The 17718-nt window shown below is 39.8% G+C and overlaps 1 protein-coding gene across 1 annotated transcript; it reads right to left on the reverse strand.

Moving 5' to 3' along the window:
- Positions 1–1482: 1482 nt before the first annotated feature.
- On the reverse strand, positions 1483–17283 carry LOC139731564 (metal-response element-binding transcription factor 2-like). Its single transcript, XM_071642454.1, has 15 exons — positions 17264–17283; positions 15631–16059; positions 14759–14936; positions 13965–14068; positions 13122–13152; positions 12607–12647; positions 11993–12069; positions 11321–11373; positions 10693–10735; positions 9923–9991; positions 8644–8767; positions 5192–5259; positions 4607–4780; positions 3364–3475; positions 1483–2727 (listed from the first exon to the last, which is right to left on the reverse strand). Exons 2-15 carry the CDS (start codon positions 16054–16056, stop codon positions 2146–2148), a joined length of 2082 nt encoding a protein of 693 aa, XP_071498555.1. The 5' UTR covers positions 16057–16059; positions 17264–17283; the 3' UTR covers positions 1483–2145.
- Between the last annotated feature and the right edge of the window lie 435 nt (positions 17284–17718).

Genomic DNA, 17718 nt, shown 5'->3' on the forward strand with positions numbered 1-17718 from the left:
GGCTGCAGACACAATGAAATACTTAACAGAAATTTAAACCTTGAAAACACAAGATAGCTACTAAAAAACGCAAATAACTCAATACTGCAACGTTTGTGCAAAATACAAGTCCACAGAGCCATTCCTTGAGATGCTCTAGGGTTGCTAGAAATCACGAAGTTGCACCCTCGGGAGGCTATTTTAAAGCTAGACCCAGAACATAAATTTAATTGTGATCGTGATAAAAAAGTGTGCCTGGAAGTCGACCGAGGTGAAGCAAATTTGGAAAGGAGAGAACAGATAACTTGTGTGACACATGGGTTGACATTACATGAAAGTGGTACAAAAAGTGGTCTTTATACCAGCTCCGATTTTTATCGCATCAATGCCGATACGCCATCAGAACATCAAGAAAACAGCGCGCCATGTGAATGTGTCTGGTTCTTCACATTCTATGATTACTGGCTCGTACAATGTTACCCCTTTCAATGGCCCGAATTCACGAAGGTGGTACAAATGAAACCATGGTTTAAACCATGGACAAAAACCATGGAGCGCCAAGTGTCGCATGGAATATTTCGTTACGAAATCAGTCATTTCGTCGATGAAATGACTTTTTTGTAACAAAATGACAACACTTTGTAACTAAATGAACATTTCGTCCACGAAATTATTATTTCGTTAACGAAACGGTCATTTTGTCAACAAAATGACCAATTTTGTAACCAAATATTCCGTGCGACACTTGGCGCTCCATGGTTTTTGTCCATGGTTTAAACCATGATTTCATTTGTACCACCTTCGTGAATTCGGCCCAATGTGTTAAAAAAAAACAAACAAGAAAAAAGCACCTCAAAATTGCAAGAATTCAGACACACATTGTGTACATTCTTGTTGTGATTATCTGAGAACAGTAATCAAAAGCTTAATTCTAACTTCTTGATATCGAAGGCACGCCAGCTAAAAGGAAGTCTGGACAGTAGACTATTACAACTACCCCAAGATATTTCAGTGCATTCACAGAAATGTGTACCAGTGGAGAAAAACTGAAATGGGCAACGTCACAAGGATCTGTGACAAGCCAGTTAGGCAATCCCTCTGTTTTACTGATGTACTGGTACCTCTTTATACTACATGAATAGCATTCCCTCAAAGGGTATTACACTTACAATTTCACTCATCAATATTTCCCTCAACTAAAGTTGTCAGCTAGAAAACTGAAATTTAGACGTGATATGCTCATAACACAATACATCTACATCAGATTTTCCTGACCGGGACAAAATGTAAAATGTTGCTTACTGGGGATGTGTGTGAAGCCTTTAAAATGACTGTGCCCACTTCAATACACGTTTTGACACTGGATCTTGATCTATTCAGTAACCAAGTTTTGAATTTGCTGATTAAGGTACATCAGAACACAAACAAACAAAACAAGCAGGGCGTCATATAAAAATCAAAGACTACAGTTGCTCCGGTTATTACCGGCACCTGACACAAACACAATTTTTAACACGGTGTGAAAGTAAACAGTCATACAATATGATTAGGATACATGATGTATATGAGACAATACAGATAGATGACTCGATACTTTCAGTTTTTCAGTCAAAATTCCTGCAAACCACTTTCCCAGAAATGAACCTCTCTCCAGAACCCAGTTTTCTGTTAATCTTCATGCTAAAAGATCCAAGACCAATGATACATCACAATTGCAAGTGGACAGAAAAAGGCGGGAGATGAAATTCATACTGTTTCACCATCAGCTGATCTCCTCGTCTTCCACTGTACCTGGAAAATATTCCAGAACATTCTGCGTCTTTGCCCAATGCCAACAAAGAGACAAGATTACTATCACAGGTGTTCCATTGACTGTAAGTAATTTTCCCTTCTGTTCTCTCGGGACACTTGATTATGTAACATCATGACATAAAGATACACAATGACACAATAAAACGTAATGTCTCAGAAGTGGTCCCTTAAATGACAGAGCTCGTGTCTTCCATACATGCGAATGACCTTTGCTTGCTCTTCTCAATCAAACAAGTCTCCTTTTACTATCATTCACATTTCCAGATGTTCTACACAAAAGTGATTTTCAACACTGATGTTATCTGTGTTGCTCTCTAGTATGTTTAAACGAGAGTTTTGGCCTTTTCTGTTTTTTCATGGTGAACATCCCTCCCACTGTATGAGATACTGCACCTTGCCGTCGACACAGATTCGCTTCCCTAGCACTTTGTAGCCTTCCCCGCAAGCCAGCCGCCCCTCTGCGCCAAAGTACGATGAGACAGACTTCTGGAGAATGGAGAGCGAATTGGCCGTTTCCGACATGCCATTCAGCCGCAGCTTGCTGGGGCTGGTCCCCTGAGGCGGCTTCTCCGGCCACGGTTTGTGAATGTCTGGCGCTTGGCTGACTTCGCTCGAACTGAGGTCGTCTGCGTCCTCGCTGGGTCTGTGCTTCCTCTTCCGGCCCCTGCGCTTCTTCCCTTCCAACTGTCTCGAGAGCAGGCGGCCATACTGGTTGACCGCACCGTTGTCTTGCCCGGCCCCGTTCTTTGATGACATTCCCTCCTCCGGGACGCTGGGTGAGCAAGGGACCACGCTGTTGCCCAGGGGGACCATTTCCAGAGGGGGGATCATGTCCAGCACAGAACAGCCCCCACTGGTGATTATGGATGATGAGCACACTCCCCCTGCATAGCCCCGGTACAACTGATTGGGGCTTGTGAGTGGGTGAGGTAATTTCTGTCACAAAGAGAAGAAATGCAAACAATGAGACATGTTATGCAAGTTAACTCAAATCAGATTATGGCTGGGAGTGAAAGAAGAAAACAAAAGGGGGAGACAAACAAAACTCAAGAAAAATTCTTAACTCGAGTCACAATATCATCAGACAAGAATTAGAACCTAAATTTAATACAATTAGAACTATGTTTACTTCTACAAGCTGACTTTTGCTGATGACATCATGAGAGGCAAGAAAGATTCTTTAAGGGGTGGAGCTTGGCGGGTGCAGAAAAAAAAAATCATATAGATATATTCATATGATACATACTTTGTTCAAACAAATCCTGAAAGTGTGTTGTGGAGACCTACAGTTGTATTCACAGCAGCATAAGAAATCATGGAGTAAAATTAACTAGACCTGGACATCGGGGGAATATCTTTAGAATGCTTCCTTGCCAAGAGGGAAAACTCTTCTTCCTTTGCATCTACTAGAAACAGGGAACATTAATTGAACAGTTTGGATCTATCCAGAGTGCAGCATACAGGCATGATCATCTGACATCAGTTATCAGCAGGCAAGGTTTGATGTTCTAGCTCGTTCACATTCAATAACACAGTTGCCTGACCTTCCAACTTGGAGTAGCGGTTACTCACATTATTTGTTGCCTCCAGGAGAAGTTTCCGGGCCTTCTTCGATTTCGCTGCAATCTCCTCGGCGGTGAGCCCCTTCTGCTTCCTCCTCCTCTCCAGCGGAACGGGAGACAAGCTGTCAGATGAAAATTTGTGAAAAGGCAAGCAACAAGAGAAAGAGTCTCTGTCATTGCTGTATTCCAAAAAAGAGAAGAGAGAGTAGAAAAAAAGGAAGATTTGGTGACGAGACTGTATATGATATACAGAGAAACTGTCTTAACCTTGTTCTACACTGTACATTAGTAGTACTGCAACACCAGAAATGTTCATATGGATTTTAATTTTGCGAAAGCCAAGATGCCCAAAATTTTAATGCATGCAAACTTTTTTGTCTACACTAAAATGCACTGGATGCCAGTGGAAATTTGCGAAAATGTCATGCCATGAAAAAGAGGCTGACAGCTTCAATTTACAAAAATATCAAACGGCAAATATTTCTTGCTTAACAGTATTCAAATTCTGGACTTTTGATCTCCCTTGACATTACTGCTAACCTTACTGAGTTCATCGAGTCCGTCAAAATGACATTCAAGGACTCAACGACTGAAGATGCTACAATCAGGGGGGTGTTTCATCAACGTTTGTCAGCGCTAATTTCAGCAAACTCCTTGGTTTTGATTGGCTGAGATGCTCTGGTCACTGACTGTTACTATGGTGATTCAAGTTGTCAGCAGTGACAAATGTTGATGAAACACCCCCCAGAGCATGGAAATTGCCAACAGGTCTTTGTAATGCAATTTTTAATCTTTTGTGTGCTTTGAGTGCTGATTGGCACAGAAAACCCCAAAGTGTTGTACACACTGTAAATAGTTTCCGGCACAGAAAAGGCTAAGCAACCACTCGGTCACTGTATCATTAATGGGAGAGACTCAAAGACTTTGGTAGACAAGATTTGGATTCATCACTAACCAAAGTGAATACAAGATGAAATGATAATGGAACTATAAAGGAAGAACTAACATTACAAGAATATGCTAAGCTTGTATTAAAGAGCACCTCTATGATGACAATAATATGGCAAAGTTATTGTGATCAGAAGTGTGACCTATTAGATATCACCATGAATATCAATCTAGGTTCTTCCTAATGTTGTGCAGACATAATTTTTCTTTAATATTTTCAAACAGGTTTTGAAATTACTGAAACAACCTTGCACCAACAAGATGAAATGAACGCGAAATAACACTTCAAGCTCTGAATGGCTCACCTCTGCACTGGGAAAAAGGTCACGACCTTCCGACCTTTCATCTTCATGTCATTCATGACCTCATCAGTGATCTGACCAATAGCGGGCAGGACTATGGTGGGCGGGACGGGTGGTGTGCGTACCCTCAACCCCCATAGGTTCTTCTTCTTCTTCACTTCCTTGCCACATGCAAACCTGGGGTGGGAGGGCACCATGTAAACAGCATAATTCTTCACAAAATCATATGAGAAATGGCACTATACATCTTTGCTGCAAGTAGTCGTTAAATCTTTACTTTGCACAGTTCTGAAAATTGACCACTCATTGATTGTTCACAAAATGTCTTAGATTTTTGCAAAAGAATTGCTTTCCTGCTATCTTCAGAGTTTTAAAAGTGAAATATATTTTCTTTTTTAATTGGGAAAGAAATGACATAGTTAGCAGCTACATGACAAGAAAATGGAACAAACAGACGACGTCCTATTTTCTCATTCCTGTCCATCTCCATCATCCAAAAGCTTAAGGTCCTCTTCAATCGCATATAAAATTATGTTTCCATGACAACCATGATGGAGGAAACACTTAACATATATCAGAGTGGCTCACCTCATCTTAGAGCTCAGGAGGGCAGACAGCATACTCTCCTGCTTCTCCGACCGAGTTGTTTCCGAGAGCTGCGTAAAACATTAACATATTCATACGGTTAAGGACACGCAAACAAAATCCCATTTCAAAAATATGTATAAGGAATTCAGAATTTCGCACATTTTTATTATAAACTAGAAATGTCGCTAAGGCGACTGGTATGCCTCCGCCATAATGCATGATTCTCCTATTAGGTCTATAGTACATGTGGACAATGTGTGATTACATTTTCACAAAATTGGCAAAATATTAAAATGACAAGTTTGTCACAAGAGTGTTGAATGTTCACCTTCCTTGACCTAGGTTTAATTGGATGAATAGGAGAGCATGTATTTGGGGATTTAAGGACTTTAACTTGACTTTGCCCAGTCATAAGTTTATGCATTGAGTAATTTTCAAGGTATGAAGAAAAAGTGCAATTTCTGTATTGAAAAGTACATTGTTACCATTTTCATCTGGCCTTTGACCCTAAAATTCATAGGATAATCACTGTCAGGCAGAACATGCACAAATACGTAAAAAGTTTCAAGATAACTTGAGCCACTTCTGAGATATGGAGGAAAAAGTTAGTTCAGCACTTTCCCTTGATCTTTGACCTTTTGACCTTTGAGGCAAAAAAAAAAAAAAAAAAGTTTCCAGAGAATCTCTATTAGGTTATACATGCATACACCAAGTGTAAAAAAGAAATAATCCCGCTGGCATTGCATAAATATGAGGGAAATAGTAAAATGTTAAAGTGTTGCCTTTGACCTTTGACCCCTGACCTTTGACCCCATGAACCCTAAATTCTCTAGATAATCACTGCCAGTCAGTACATGTATATATACTATGTTCCATGAAGATACCTTGAACAATTTCCAAGTTACGGAGAAAAAAGTGAAGTTTTAATATTGTTACTTGACCTTTTGACCTTTGACCTTTGACCTCATGACCCCAAACTTTCACCAGAGAATCTCAATTGGGTAATACATGTATACACTAAGTTTTAAGACTAGAAATGTCGCTATGGCGACTGGTATGCCTCCGCCATAATGCATGATTCTCCTAATAGGTCTATAGTACATGTGGACAATGTGTGATTACATTTTCACAAAATTGGCAAAATATTAAAATGACAAGTTTGTCACAAATGTATTGAATGTTTACCTTCCTTGACCTATGTTTAATTGGATGAATAGGAGAGCATGTATTTGGGATTTAAAAACTTTAACTTGACTTTGACCATTTCATAAGTTTATGCACTGAGTAATTTTCAAGGTATGGAGAAAAAGCGCAATTTCTGTATTGAACAGTAAATTGTCATCATTTTCATCTGGCCTTTGATTTATAAAAGAATCACTGTCAGGCAGAACATACATAAATTCAGCATGTACTAAGTTTCAAAATAACTTGAGCCACTTCCGAGATATGGAGAAAGAAGTAAGTTCAGCACTTTCACTTGATCTTTGACCTTTTGACCTTTGACCTTCTTGGCAAAAAAAAAATCCCAGAGAATCTCTATTGGGTTATACATGCATACATCAAGTTAAAAAAAAAAATCCTGCTGGCATTGCATGAATATATAAGGAAAATAGTAAAATTTTGAAGTATTGCCCTTGACCTTTGACCCCTGACCTTTGACCCCATGAACCCTAAATTCCCTAGATAACCACTGCCAGTCAGTAGATGCATATATACTATGTTCCATGAAGATACCTTGAACAATTTCCATGATACAGAGAAAAAAGTGAAATTTTAACATTTTGCTTGACCTTTTGACCTTTGACCTTTTGACCTCATGACCCCAAACTTTCACCAGAGAATCTCAATTGGGTAGTACATGTATACACTAAGTTTCAAGAAAATGTCTTCCGGCATTGCATAGATATGGGGGAAATAGTAAAATTTTAAGCATTTGACCTTGACCTTTGACCTTGAGCATATGCACCCAAAAGTTGATAGGCACAACTTCACCCCCTAATACACATACATGCCAAGTTTCATTAGGATACCTCAAAAGGTTTTGGTAGTTACCCTGTCCACAAAATTCATTACGGACGGACGGAAGGACGGACGGACGGATGGACGGAAAGACGGACGGACGGACGGACGGACGGACGGAAAGACGGACGGACGGACGGACGGACGGACGGACAACCCGAAAACATAATGCCTCCGGCACCACTTCGTGGCGGAGGCATAAAAATATCTTCAGGCATTGCATAGATATGGTGGAAATAGTGAAATTTTACATATTTGACCTTGACCTTTTGACCTTTGACCTTGAGCATGTGCACCCGAAAGATGATAAGCACAACTTCACCCCCTAATACACATACATGCCAAGTTTCATTAGGATATCTCAAAAGGTTTTTTAGTTACGCTGTCCACAAAATTCATTACGGACGGAAGGACGGACGGAAGGACGGACGGACGGACGGACAACCCGAAAATATAATGCCTCCGGCACCACTTCGTGGCGGAGGCACAAAAAAAAAAAAGAATCTTATGGTAAAGCAGTCTCATTGCAATCATAAAGTGAAGAATATTGTATCTTCTTCCAAGTTGCTTCACCGACCATAGAGCAATGAGCTGTTTGAGATACTCAGATATGCGAGCAAAATCCTGCAGTACAACACCTTCTGTGAAATAAACCAACAGTATAATACATACAAATCTTCTCTAAAGTTGCTTCAATGACACGGAAGCCACAAATTGTTTGTATGAAGCTGGCAAAAAACTGTACTCTTGACATATATGTAATGTCTCATACTGGGAAGACAGACGGTATTGAGGAAAGACTTTAGACTCTCATGCAGTACACAAGAAAAATGCAGGATACTGCACAAAGGTCCTTTGACAAGTTTCAAGTTTCCAAGGTTTCAGGAGTTCAGGAACTTCCAATAACCATGACAGCAGCAAATATCATGAATCACCCACTTAATCACTTCAATTGTCCAAGATCTCAATAATATCTAAATCATCTTGCTACAATTGATTGGATAAGAAAATATGTCAGAGTCACATGATCACGTCCCTGTTTCATAAAGCTGTTCGTAAAGTTATGCACGACTTTACGAACGGCTTAAATATGGCAAGTCAAGTGGGTTTCCTAGTCATTGTTAATTTCCATAGCTAAAGTTGTAATTTGCAGATGATAATGATTATTCTTACATGTTAAGACACATTTTTAGTTGAAAGTGTATTTTTGCCCCAATGTAAATGAAATATTGATATACAATTGTACTTTGTTAAAAGCTAAGGGGAAAAAAAATGGGCACACATATTGGCACTTCATATTTCAGTCGTTCGTAAAGTCATGCATAACTTCATGAACAGCTTTACGAAACAGGGCCCAGGACAGCGACATTTCAGGCTATAAATGAGCTGTGAAAATTTAGAGTATTGAAGCAGCATTTTGTCTCTAAACTCACATGGGGAACCTGGTAGTTATTCCATTCCTGGGTCAGGTTGGGGAGGATCTCGTCTTCAAAGTCGTAGTACTTCTTCTTGTGCAGCAGGGTTAGATTATACAACACCAGCTGTGCCAGATCCACCCTGCAGATTTAGAACGACAATCTTTCATTATGGAACATTGCATACACAATCAAGTAATTCTCAATAAAACATGTAACACTGTCATGATAAAGTCATTTATATTTACAATGTGGAAGATCACAAGGTGAGGTGTGAAGAGAAAGTCAGGTTTTGCTGTTGACATGATAAGTTGAGTGAAAGCAAATATTTCCTTTCACATTGTCCTTATTACGTCACACTCCAGAACTAAATACCTGAGCAAAGTGACACCTTTAAAGAGAGAGGAAAAATTGTGACTGTCTTATGGATCTTCTCATTACACGTATATAGTGTTCATGTGGAATTACCAGCAAAGCCCTTTGCAATTTTCCTCACTTAGTTTTATTTTGTTGGCAACTTCAAAATATTGTTTGCTTTTAACATCACAGAGATGATCTATCACTGTTATGTGTTCACTGGTCATCTCTGAAGTTTTTAGAGTGCCTGTGCTTTTTGTTGTATCGGGGAGTTTAATGGATGCTAACAGTACAACATCATGACTTCAGAGAGAAGTCTAATGGTAACAATGCAAATAAAAACTATCACTAATACTGCATCATCACAGTCATTATCATCATAATCTCCATAATCATTATCATCAACATCACCATCATGATCATCATCACCTTCATCATCATCTTCATCATCATCATCATCACCACCATCTTCATCATCATCATCATCGCCATCATCACTAACATCATCGCCATCAACATCACCATCATCACCGTAACCGTCACCCCCACCGCCATCGCCATCGCCATCACCATCACCGTCACCATCATCATTACCATCACCATCACTATCGCTGTCACCATCATCATTACCATCACCATTGCCACCACCATCAACATCACCACCATCATCATCATCACCATCATAATACAATTATCCCATCTTCATCACCACCATCTTCATCATCATCATCATCGCCATCATCACTAACATCATCATCGCCATCACCATCAACCATCACCATCACCGTCGCCATCACTATTAACATCACCACAATCACCATTATCATCGTCATCATCACCACTATCACCCTCATCACCACCATCACCATTATCATCACCATCATCATCACACTCATCATTATCATCACTGGATGTCCAAATTCAAAGATTAATGTCTCACCATTTCAGGGGAAGCCTCTTGAGGTACTCGGGGCCTCGATTGCACACAGAACACACAAATATATAGAACCTGTGAGGAAAACACAGAAGGAAGAAGTACAAAATGATGTCATAGCTTTAAACGGCCTTACAATTCAAAGTGTTTTCATTCACAAAATTATATATGTGCAGGTATGCTTTCTCCTCCCCCCCCCCCTTTCTTTTTTAGCTAGATATTCAATGCAGATGCCCTCAAATTCACCTTAAATCCATAGGAATAGGTACTAGTCATTCTAATAATCCTTATTGCACTGGCCTTATTACACAGCACAGAAAAGCATGCACTTAAGTGTGTGCAAACCTCAAAAAATGCGCAGCTTGAACTCCCAAGTTCATTGACTCTACCTGCCAAAATATCGAAAATCCTTCACAAAATCCATAAAAATTCCCAAATCACTATCAAAATTTAATTATCTGTTCCTTGTGTCATTCTCAAAGTTTCCTATAAGTTTCATCCATATCCATTTTTAAGTTATTTTGCACACAGTCAAACAAACAAACCAACGCTGATGAAAACATAACCTCCTTTCTCGGCGAAGGTAATAAATAATTCCAAGGCTGAGCTGTTAATCATACCAGTGAACAAGAAAATAAGATTTAGAGTCTTGACGCTGTCACTGGTATGTGACAATCTGACTAAATACATATATGACACATGTACGTGACTGAATATGGAGATGCTTAACTAAAGAAAAGAGAATGTCTAGGAGGATTCACATAACTCTTTCTTACCTATCACCATACATCATTGGGATCTCTATACACTGGACACATGCTGTGGGAGGAAAAAATACATGCGAGTTGGAATCTAGCAAACAACTGTCATCATTTTAGGTCAGTATAGTTTGAATACAGACACCTTTTCATGGGTTAAGTCAGCATTTCATGCACACAGATTGTGCGGGAAGTTCTGAATGAACTTCGGAGATAATTCACAAATTAAATTGTTTTGCATCAGCAACATATCTTCTTGTGGAATTTCAAAATAAAAAAATCAAATTCATAAGTATCTCATTGTCATTGTGAGCTTACAGCAGTGTTTACAGGGTACAGTCTTAGGCACTCCGATTATCAAAAATCTAACACAGACCCTCATTGTACAATATTGCAAATGTCTTCCCTGTATGATGCCATGCCTTTCCCACCACAGCTTTTACGGTTGGAGCAAAAACACACATTTCTTTCAAAATACTTACACGCAATGGACTGGCCACTGCTGGGTCTGAAATAATTTTCGAGCCCTCTCTGAGGGCAATATATAGAATAGAAGAGGCTCCCAGGGCTAAGTAATACTTTACTTTTACATCACTATTCCTGTAATGACCATTTCCAAATTGGGGACTCAGGTTTAGTTGATTACCTTCATGAAACCACTGTCGGCATCTGCAACACTGAAGCATCTTCAAGTACCAGCTGAACGGGAGACGAGACAAAGGAAAGATATATCATTTCTATTCAGCAGGTAAGCAGTAATCTCCGGTTTAAAGAGCAACATCACAGATCTCAGAAAGATGTCGATTTAATACTGTTGAGGAGAGGGGTTCACAAAGTAAGTATGGTTGAAGGAGTCCATTCATGGATGTGTGAGACAGAGTGACTAGACCTCACTAGATGTGATGTGAAGACTGAAACAACTGAAAAAAAATTCAAACAACCCACTTCCTGGAGTTAAACCACAAGGCAAGTCTACCTTGTACATGACAAATGTTTTTCTACAGCAATTAGATATATATAATGATAACAACATACCAAGGAATGCAATGGGCTTGGTATAGAAAGGATTGCCTACAATACCATCATGTAAATCAGTTCTTGGCATATGTATATTTTAATAAAATGCTGTTCCCATGAGATTGTTTACAGTACTAGTATTTGACAGAAACAATAATGAAGACTTTTAAAAAAACTGAATTTACTTACTATTCAACAAGAAACAATTTCTATCCACTCGAAATAGATCAAAAACCTTGGGGGTTTCAATGCATTTGACTTTATATGAATGAGAATGATGGATAGGCCATTGTACACTTACTCTCCAGGACCCCCACAATAGCAGTAGCACTGTTCTGTGTTGGTCTTGTGGCCGGAATCCCAGTGGAGATTTTCTATCTGTAATGCAGATTGAGACAAAAACAGATGGATGAATCTATTACACAAGATCTAGAAGATGGGAGAAACTTGGACAGAAGTGAATATCGTGAGATGCTCAATACTGTTGAAGAACTAACATGGACAGAAAATAATAAGGTGTTTCCAGGAACACCATCGTCTTTTGATACACCTTTAAAAGTGAATAAATACATACAACATATTTAATGACATCACGAGGCTCAGTGAATGTCCCCTCAGTACACACATAGCAACAATTTTCCTTCATTTATAGCATTGTTGAATTACCTGTAGTTCTTGAAATAAGCACAGACATCATCAGGTATACACTTATACTGGACATGGTTGGACAACTCATATACTGAATGTAAATACACATACTGAATATCAAAGTATAATGGCAAAAAAAAAAATGTAATATCTATTTGAACAGGAATGAAATCATTCCTACTTACACGAGCAAAGATATAGGAAATATATAACAATATATCAAAGATATTATTTATTTGTGCTCTTGCATTATAATGGTGCTCTTACCTTGTATGGGAGTGCCTTCTTCACCTCTTGGAATGCTTTTGCTGCAAAATATGAAAGACAAGGAGGGGCGGAGCAAATCACTACATGAGATCCAGCAAAAACAAACCATTTCTATTGTCTGTTTCTGCTTTTGAATTTCTATGTACACTATTTGCATTGGACTCTAACATCAGGAAAATATGTCAAATTTACTGCAAGCAACAAATACAAAAGGTATCAGACCAGAAAAATGATGAGGAAGTACATGGAGACTGAGCCAGAAACTGGTGGAGTTCACAGTCAGCCTGTTCTTAAGCAGAGGTCAGACAATGATTACTTTACACACTCTCAAAGACACAAAAACGCTGTTGGCAGCGACCTTAACAGTACTGAAAACTCTCAATGGTGGACAGAATGCACACGTGATAATTTGCATATTTGAACTGTACTGCAAAATCACTGGCAAGATGAAAAACATTTTGTGGTCTAATTTATAAACAACACTGTCACATAGAACTTCAAGCCATTTCCTTTACCTGCTGGACCTTTCTTAAGAGCTCCGCCCACCTGAAATAACAAGAAACAAAAATGAAAAGTAATGAATATAGAAAATCAGCTAATGTCCACGCTGGAAAGTGTTAGCCTTTAAACACCACAGGAATTTATAACCGACATCTGTGACATGATTTGACTTGGACGCATCTGCCACAAGACAGACTGAAAAATTTAGATTTCCCTCTTTAAATTTTCAACTAAAGATCATGATATTAGATATTTGTGAATTGTCCCCTCCATACTAGTTTCTCACTTTAAGATGTCGAATGTACCGGGTGCATTTCTTTCTCCACCCCGACTCCCACGGGAAAAAAAAAAAAAAATCAACTTGGCTCTGTCACATATTTGTGCATCAAGATTGGTTGTAACAATGAGATGCCCAGTTACATGTACCATGGTAACATGGTACACATGAATAAATGGGTGGGCACGTGGAAATTGATGTGAACACAAAAATATTTTGATCAGGACGGGAAGGGGAGTGGCCGGGGCTCAGCCTAGAAACAGCAACACAGACTTGAAATCCAGTCATATAAGCTCTATTTTCACACTTTTATATTTCAATTACTAGATTTCCCTCTGCAACTACACTATGTTTTACTGTTTTCCTGTTTTTCTGACAGAATTGAACAGAAGGGCTGTAATCATAGTCTCATGAAAACAGTATCACAAGAAACCATTCAATACACACAAACAAGAAGGGTAATTACATTTCTCACAAAAAAAAATCTGTGGATTTGATGTCCATAGTAGATCAAAGCATCACTTAAAATATTTATAACATATTTCAACTCGACGTACAAGGAGATCAATGCTGCACGTACCTTGACTGAACTAACAAACACACAAGGTCTACAATGCCACGGCTCGTCCTCATTTTGTAGAATGCCGCCCTCTATGGCAGGACTATGACACTGCTGGTGATAACCTGGAAAGGAAAGAAGTACCAACGATATGGAACAAAAGTGAAAAAAAAATTCTACCAAGAGGGCCTGTATACACACTCCTGGCAAAGAGAAAGCAGGACCCAAACCCGTCAAAAAATTATTAAAATAGCACATTCTGTGCAACACCCTATAAAGATTCTTGCAATCCAATTGGCCAACTTCTCATCACATGACATGAGCTGAAAAGGACCACTGCGTGCCTCACTATCAAGAATCTAAACACCCTTGTGCAGTTTTGGATAATGCACAATGAAGTCACCTTCCATGTTCAATACTCAATTGGGTTATTCATCAAACTTGCTGTTTCCCATTTACATTTCCCTGAAAAATGCTTGTTGTTGTATTCGTGCCTTGGCTTGGACCACAAGTGTTGGGTAAAATGAATAATGAAAGACATATATTAATTCAATGGAATAAGATTAGAAGTTGAATTTGAATCACTTAGCGACAGATGAGACAATCATTAGATAGGAAAGACGAGAAGCTTCCCTTTGTAGAATACAACATCTCATCTTTTACCTCCTGCGAAATCTTGCAACATTACACTTTACTATTTGCACAAAATCTGTAACTGTGATAACAAAATAAGTTCTACCCCTTGGCATTGAACAATGCCTGGCATGACTTAATCAGGAAGGCACAGGATTTCTCAACACAAGTATGCATATCACCTCGTCCGCATCTGTCGCAGATGACGATCTCGTTGGGCAGCTCTGACGTCCCGTCGTGGCAGACGAAGCAGGTAATGTCCTCGCTGTCCGTGAGGGCTTTCTGCAGGTCCTTGTACAGGACCCAGAACTCGGAGTTGTCCTCGAAGGATACCATGCATTTCTCGTGATCAGCATCCACCTGTCCAATCAGCGTAGGACCGGGAAAAAACGAACAGACAAACAAAACAAAAACATTTTTTTTTTAGTACTAAAGCATCACATCCAAAGGTAGTATCAAATGAGCACTTCAATATTGCAATTGGCAGAATGATAGTTTCAGTTTTGTACATAACAGAGTTAAATTCCACAGTGCTTTTTCAATATTGTCTAATTTATCAAGCAAGCAAGCACTATGGTAGCTCTGCAAAGGAAAGGATTTCCTTATGCAACGCTGCACACTGGCACTGGTCCGACGGTCCCTGACCAGTAAAAATCACTGTCGGACCAGTAACATTTATAAGGAATGGGCCAATAAAGAATAGAAAAACTGGGTACTTACTGGTCCGACCTGTCTGGTCTGACAGACAGGTCGGACCAGTAAAAAAATGAGTCAGTGTGCAGCCCTGCCTTATGTCCCCCTACTAATTTTACCATACCACTCCACTACCCCACCTTTGCTGGCTTATGCTTGGATGCACTGTGCATGGTGGGGTAATAGTGGGGGGGGGGGGGGGGACGTACATCCGTGCATAGGCTAACATGAGCAGGGAAGTGTACAGTAAATCACTTGGGGATGGGGGAGACACACAAAAAACTTTCCCTGCAAAGTGTAACAACTCTCTGCCCCCAATAAATATGGTATACAATTGTAGGTGGAAAGATTATTGCCCAACCTTTGTTACTGTTCCGAGATAAAAGAGTCCATCGCTCCACCTCGCCAAAACATCAAGTCCTTCCGAATACTGGCGACCCTTTGCCGCTTCGCATTCGTCTGTGACCGCTTCCGTGGCTGCCGCTGCCTCTTTCTTTTCAGACTTCGGTGTCTCACACTCCTTGTTGGCTGTGCTCTCATCAACTCTCCCTGTTCCCTCCTTCCGCGGTCTCTTCGGCGAGTTCCCTTGTCGGCCTGGCGATTTGGCAGAGATTGAGTTGTTGAGTTTGGCACTGACCACCTCTCTCATTGGGCGCTTGGGTGAAGCCTTGGTCTTGAGGGGACTCTCTGGCTCTTCTGATTGGCTCGGTGGTGGCTTGGGGGGCTTGGGAGTTAATTGAGATGAACAACTGGCCAAGTCAGACCCCAACTGAGTTGATGCTGCCATCTCCTGCAACAGACAAGAAAGGTCCATCATCATTAAAATTTGATATGTGGAATTCAAATTCAAATGTTTGCATGGGCAGCAATTTACAAGCCTGCCCCAAATTCACCCAATTCTTTAATTCTATTTATATAAAAGTATAAACATTGCTTTCATTCTGTGCTGTGTGGCAACTTTATGATATTGGCTACAATTACAGTGGCTGTGGTTGAGAATAGCTTCTGCAATGGTTGAATCTATACCAGTAACAAATTCTTTTGTCCTATTCCTATCATGTTTTATCCTGACGGTAATCAGCAGCAAAAACATAACAAAACAAAACAAAAGAAAAAAAAAAACAAGGGGGGGTGGCTGGTGGTGGGGGAGTCTAATTGGTAATTAAATATGTGAGACTAGCTTCACATAAGACAAGGCCTGTGATATTTCTGACAGAAAGCAGTTAGTACGCCATCCAAGTGCTCTTTAATCATGCTAGAAAATGGAATTTTTAATGGAAATCCCATTATATTTTCATTATATTGCTGTCCACACATGGCACATAACGATTTGATAATACTAGACGGACGAACATGCATTGCATTGCAATGCCACATCACATTACATTGAAGTTTGAAGTTGGTTTGGATAAATTTTGGGACAATGCAATGAATGAACCCATACAATTTAAGTTCAATGCCACTCCACCTGGCTGGCCATGACCCAGCTCATCTCAAGGACAAAACCTGGATCTGAATATAGAGGCTCAGCCTGCGTTCAGAATCTTCCATAGGTATCCATAGGTAGGCCTAGGTACTACTGCGCTTTTTGCATCATCAGAGCGCAGCGTGCATCAACGCATGGACCATGGACACAATTATTTATCGTGCATTCTCCTGAACATTGTGCTTGCGTGCGCCAAACATGTCAGACTAAGGGATCGAGAAATGTGTATTTCATGTTTCCGTATATCATAGTCGTAGTAAAAGACTCCTTCATGTGTTTAAGGTTCATATAAATTGAATGGAATGTCCATTCCAGTGGTTTCTTTGCTCGTAGCTCGGTGGCAACATGGTAAGGTCAGGAACACGGCATCAAAATACACGTGTGGGACCGGGAAACATGCCCATTTAAATAAAGAGTAACACTGCGAATGAACATTTTTCTGTACGACAAAAGTCCTCTTTGTATCATGGTGAGCTGGAAAGAATGTTTTTTCGTCATCAGTACTTACCCCGTCTAACAAATCGCAGACTTTTGGTGAGAATGCCGAAACAAAACGCCCTGCTTTTAACGTCGAAGATGCTGGGATCACATCCTCCGCAAGCACGTTTCCCGCGAAAACACTTCGTTTATAGTTTACATAACACTTCCGGTATCGTGCGTGGTTGCTGCGAACACCTCCACCTCAAGGCAGAGATCGAGAGGGAGGCATTTGATATCTTATATCCTTATACGATTAGACACTGATATGTTCGGTCGAGCATGATCAATATTGTGATATAACTGCGTTTAATCTTACATTCCGAGCATACGCATTCTCAATCTGCACACTCATCAGTAAGATATAATCGCAGTAATTATGTCCTATCCTCTCTTGCTCTCTCACACTTCTCTTTTATAGTGTTTGCAATCGAAATAAGAAGAAAAAGAAGAAGAAAAAAAATGATGATGATGATGATGATGATG

This window comes from Diadema antillarum, unplaced genomic scaffold (assembly GCF_040938485.1).
Source record: "Diadema antillarum isolate AM-2024a unplaced genomic scaffold, OU_Dant_1.0 seq00000379_RagTag, whole genome shotgun sequence".
In the NCBI taxonomy this organism is placed as follows: Eukaryota; Metazoa; Echinodermata; class Echinoidea; order Diadematoida; family Diadematidae; genus Diadema; species Diadema antillarum.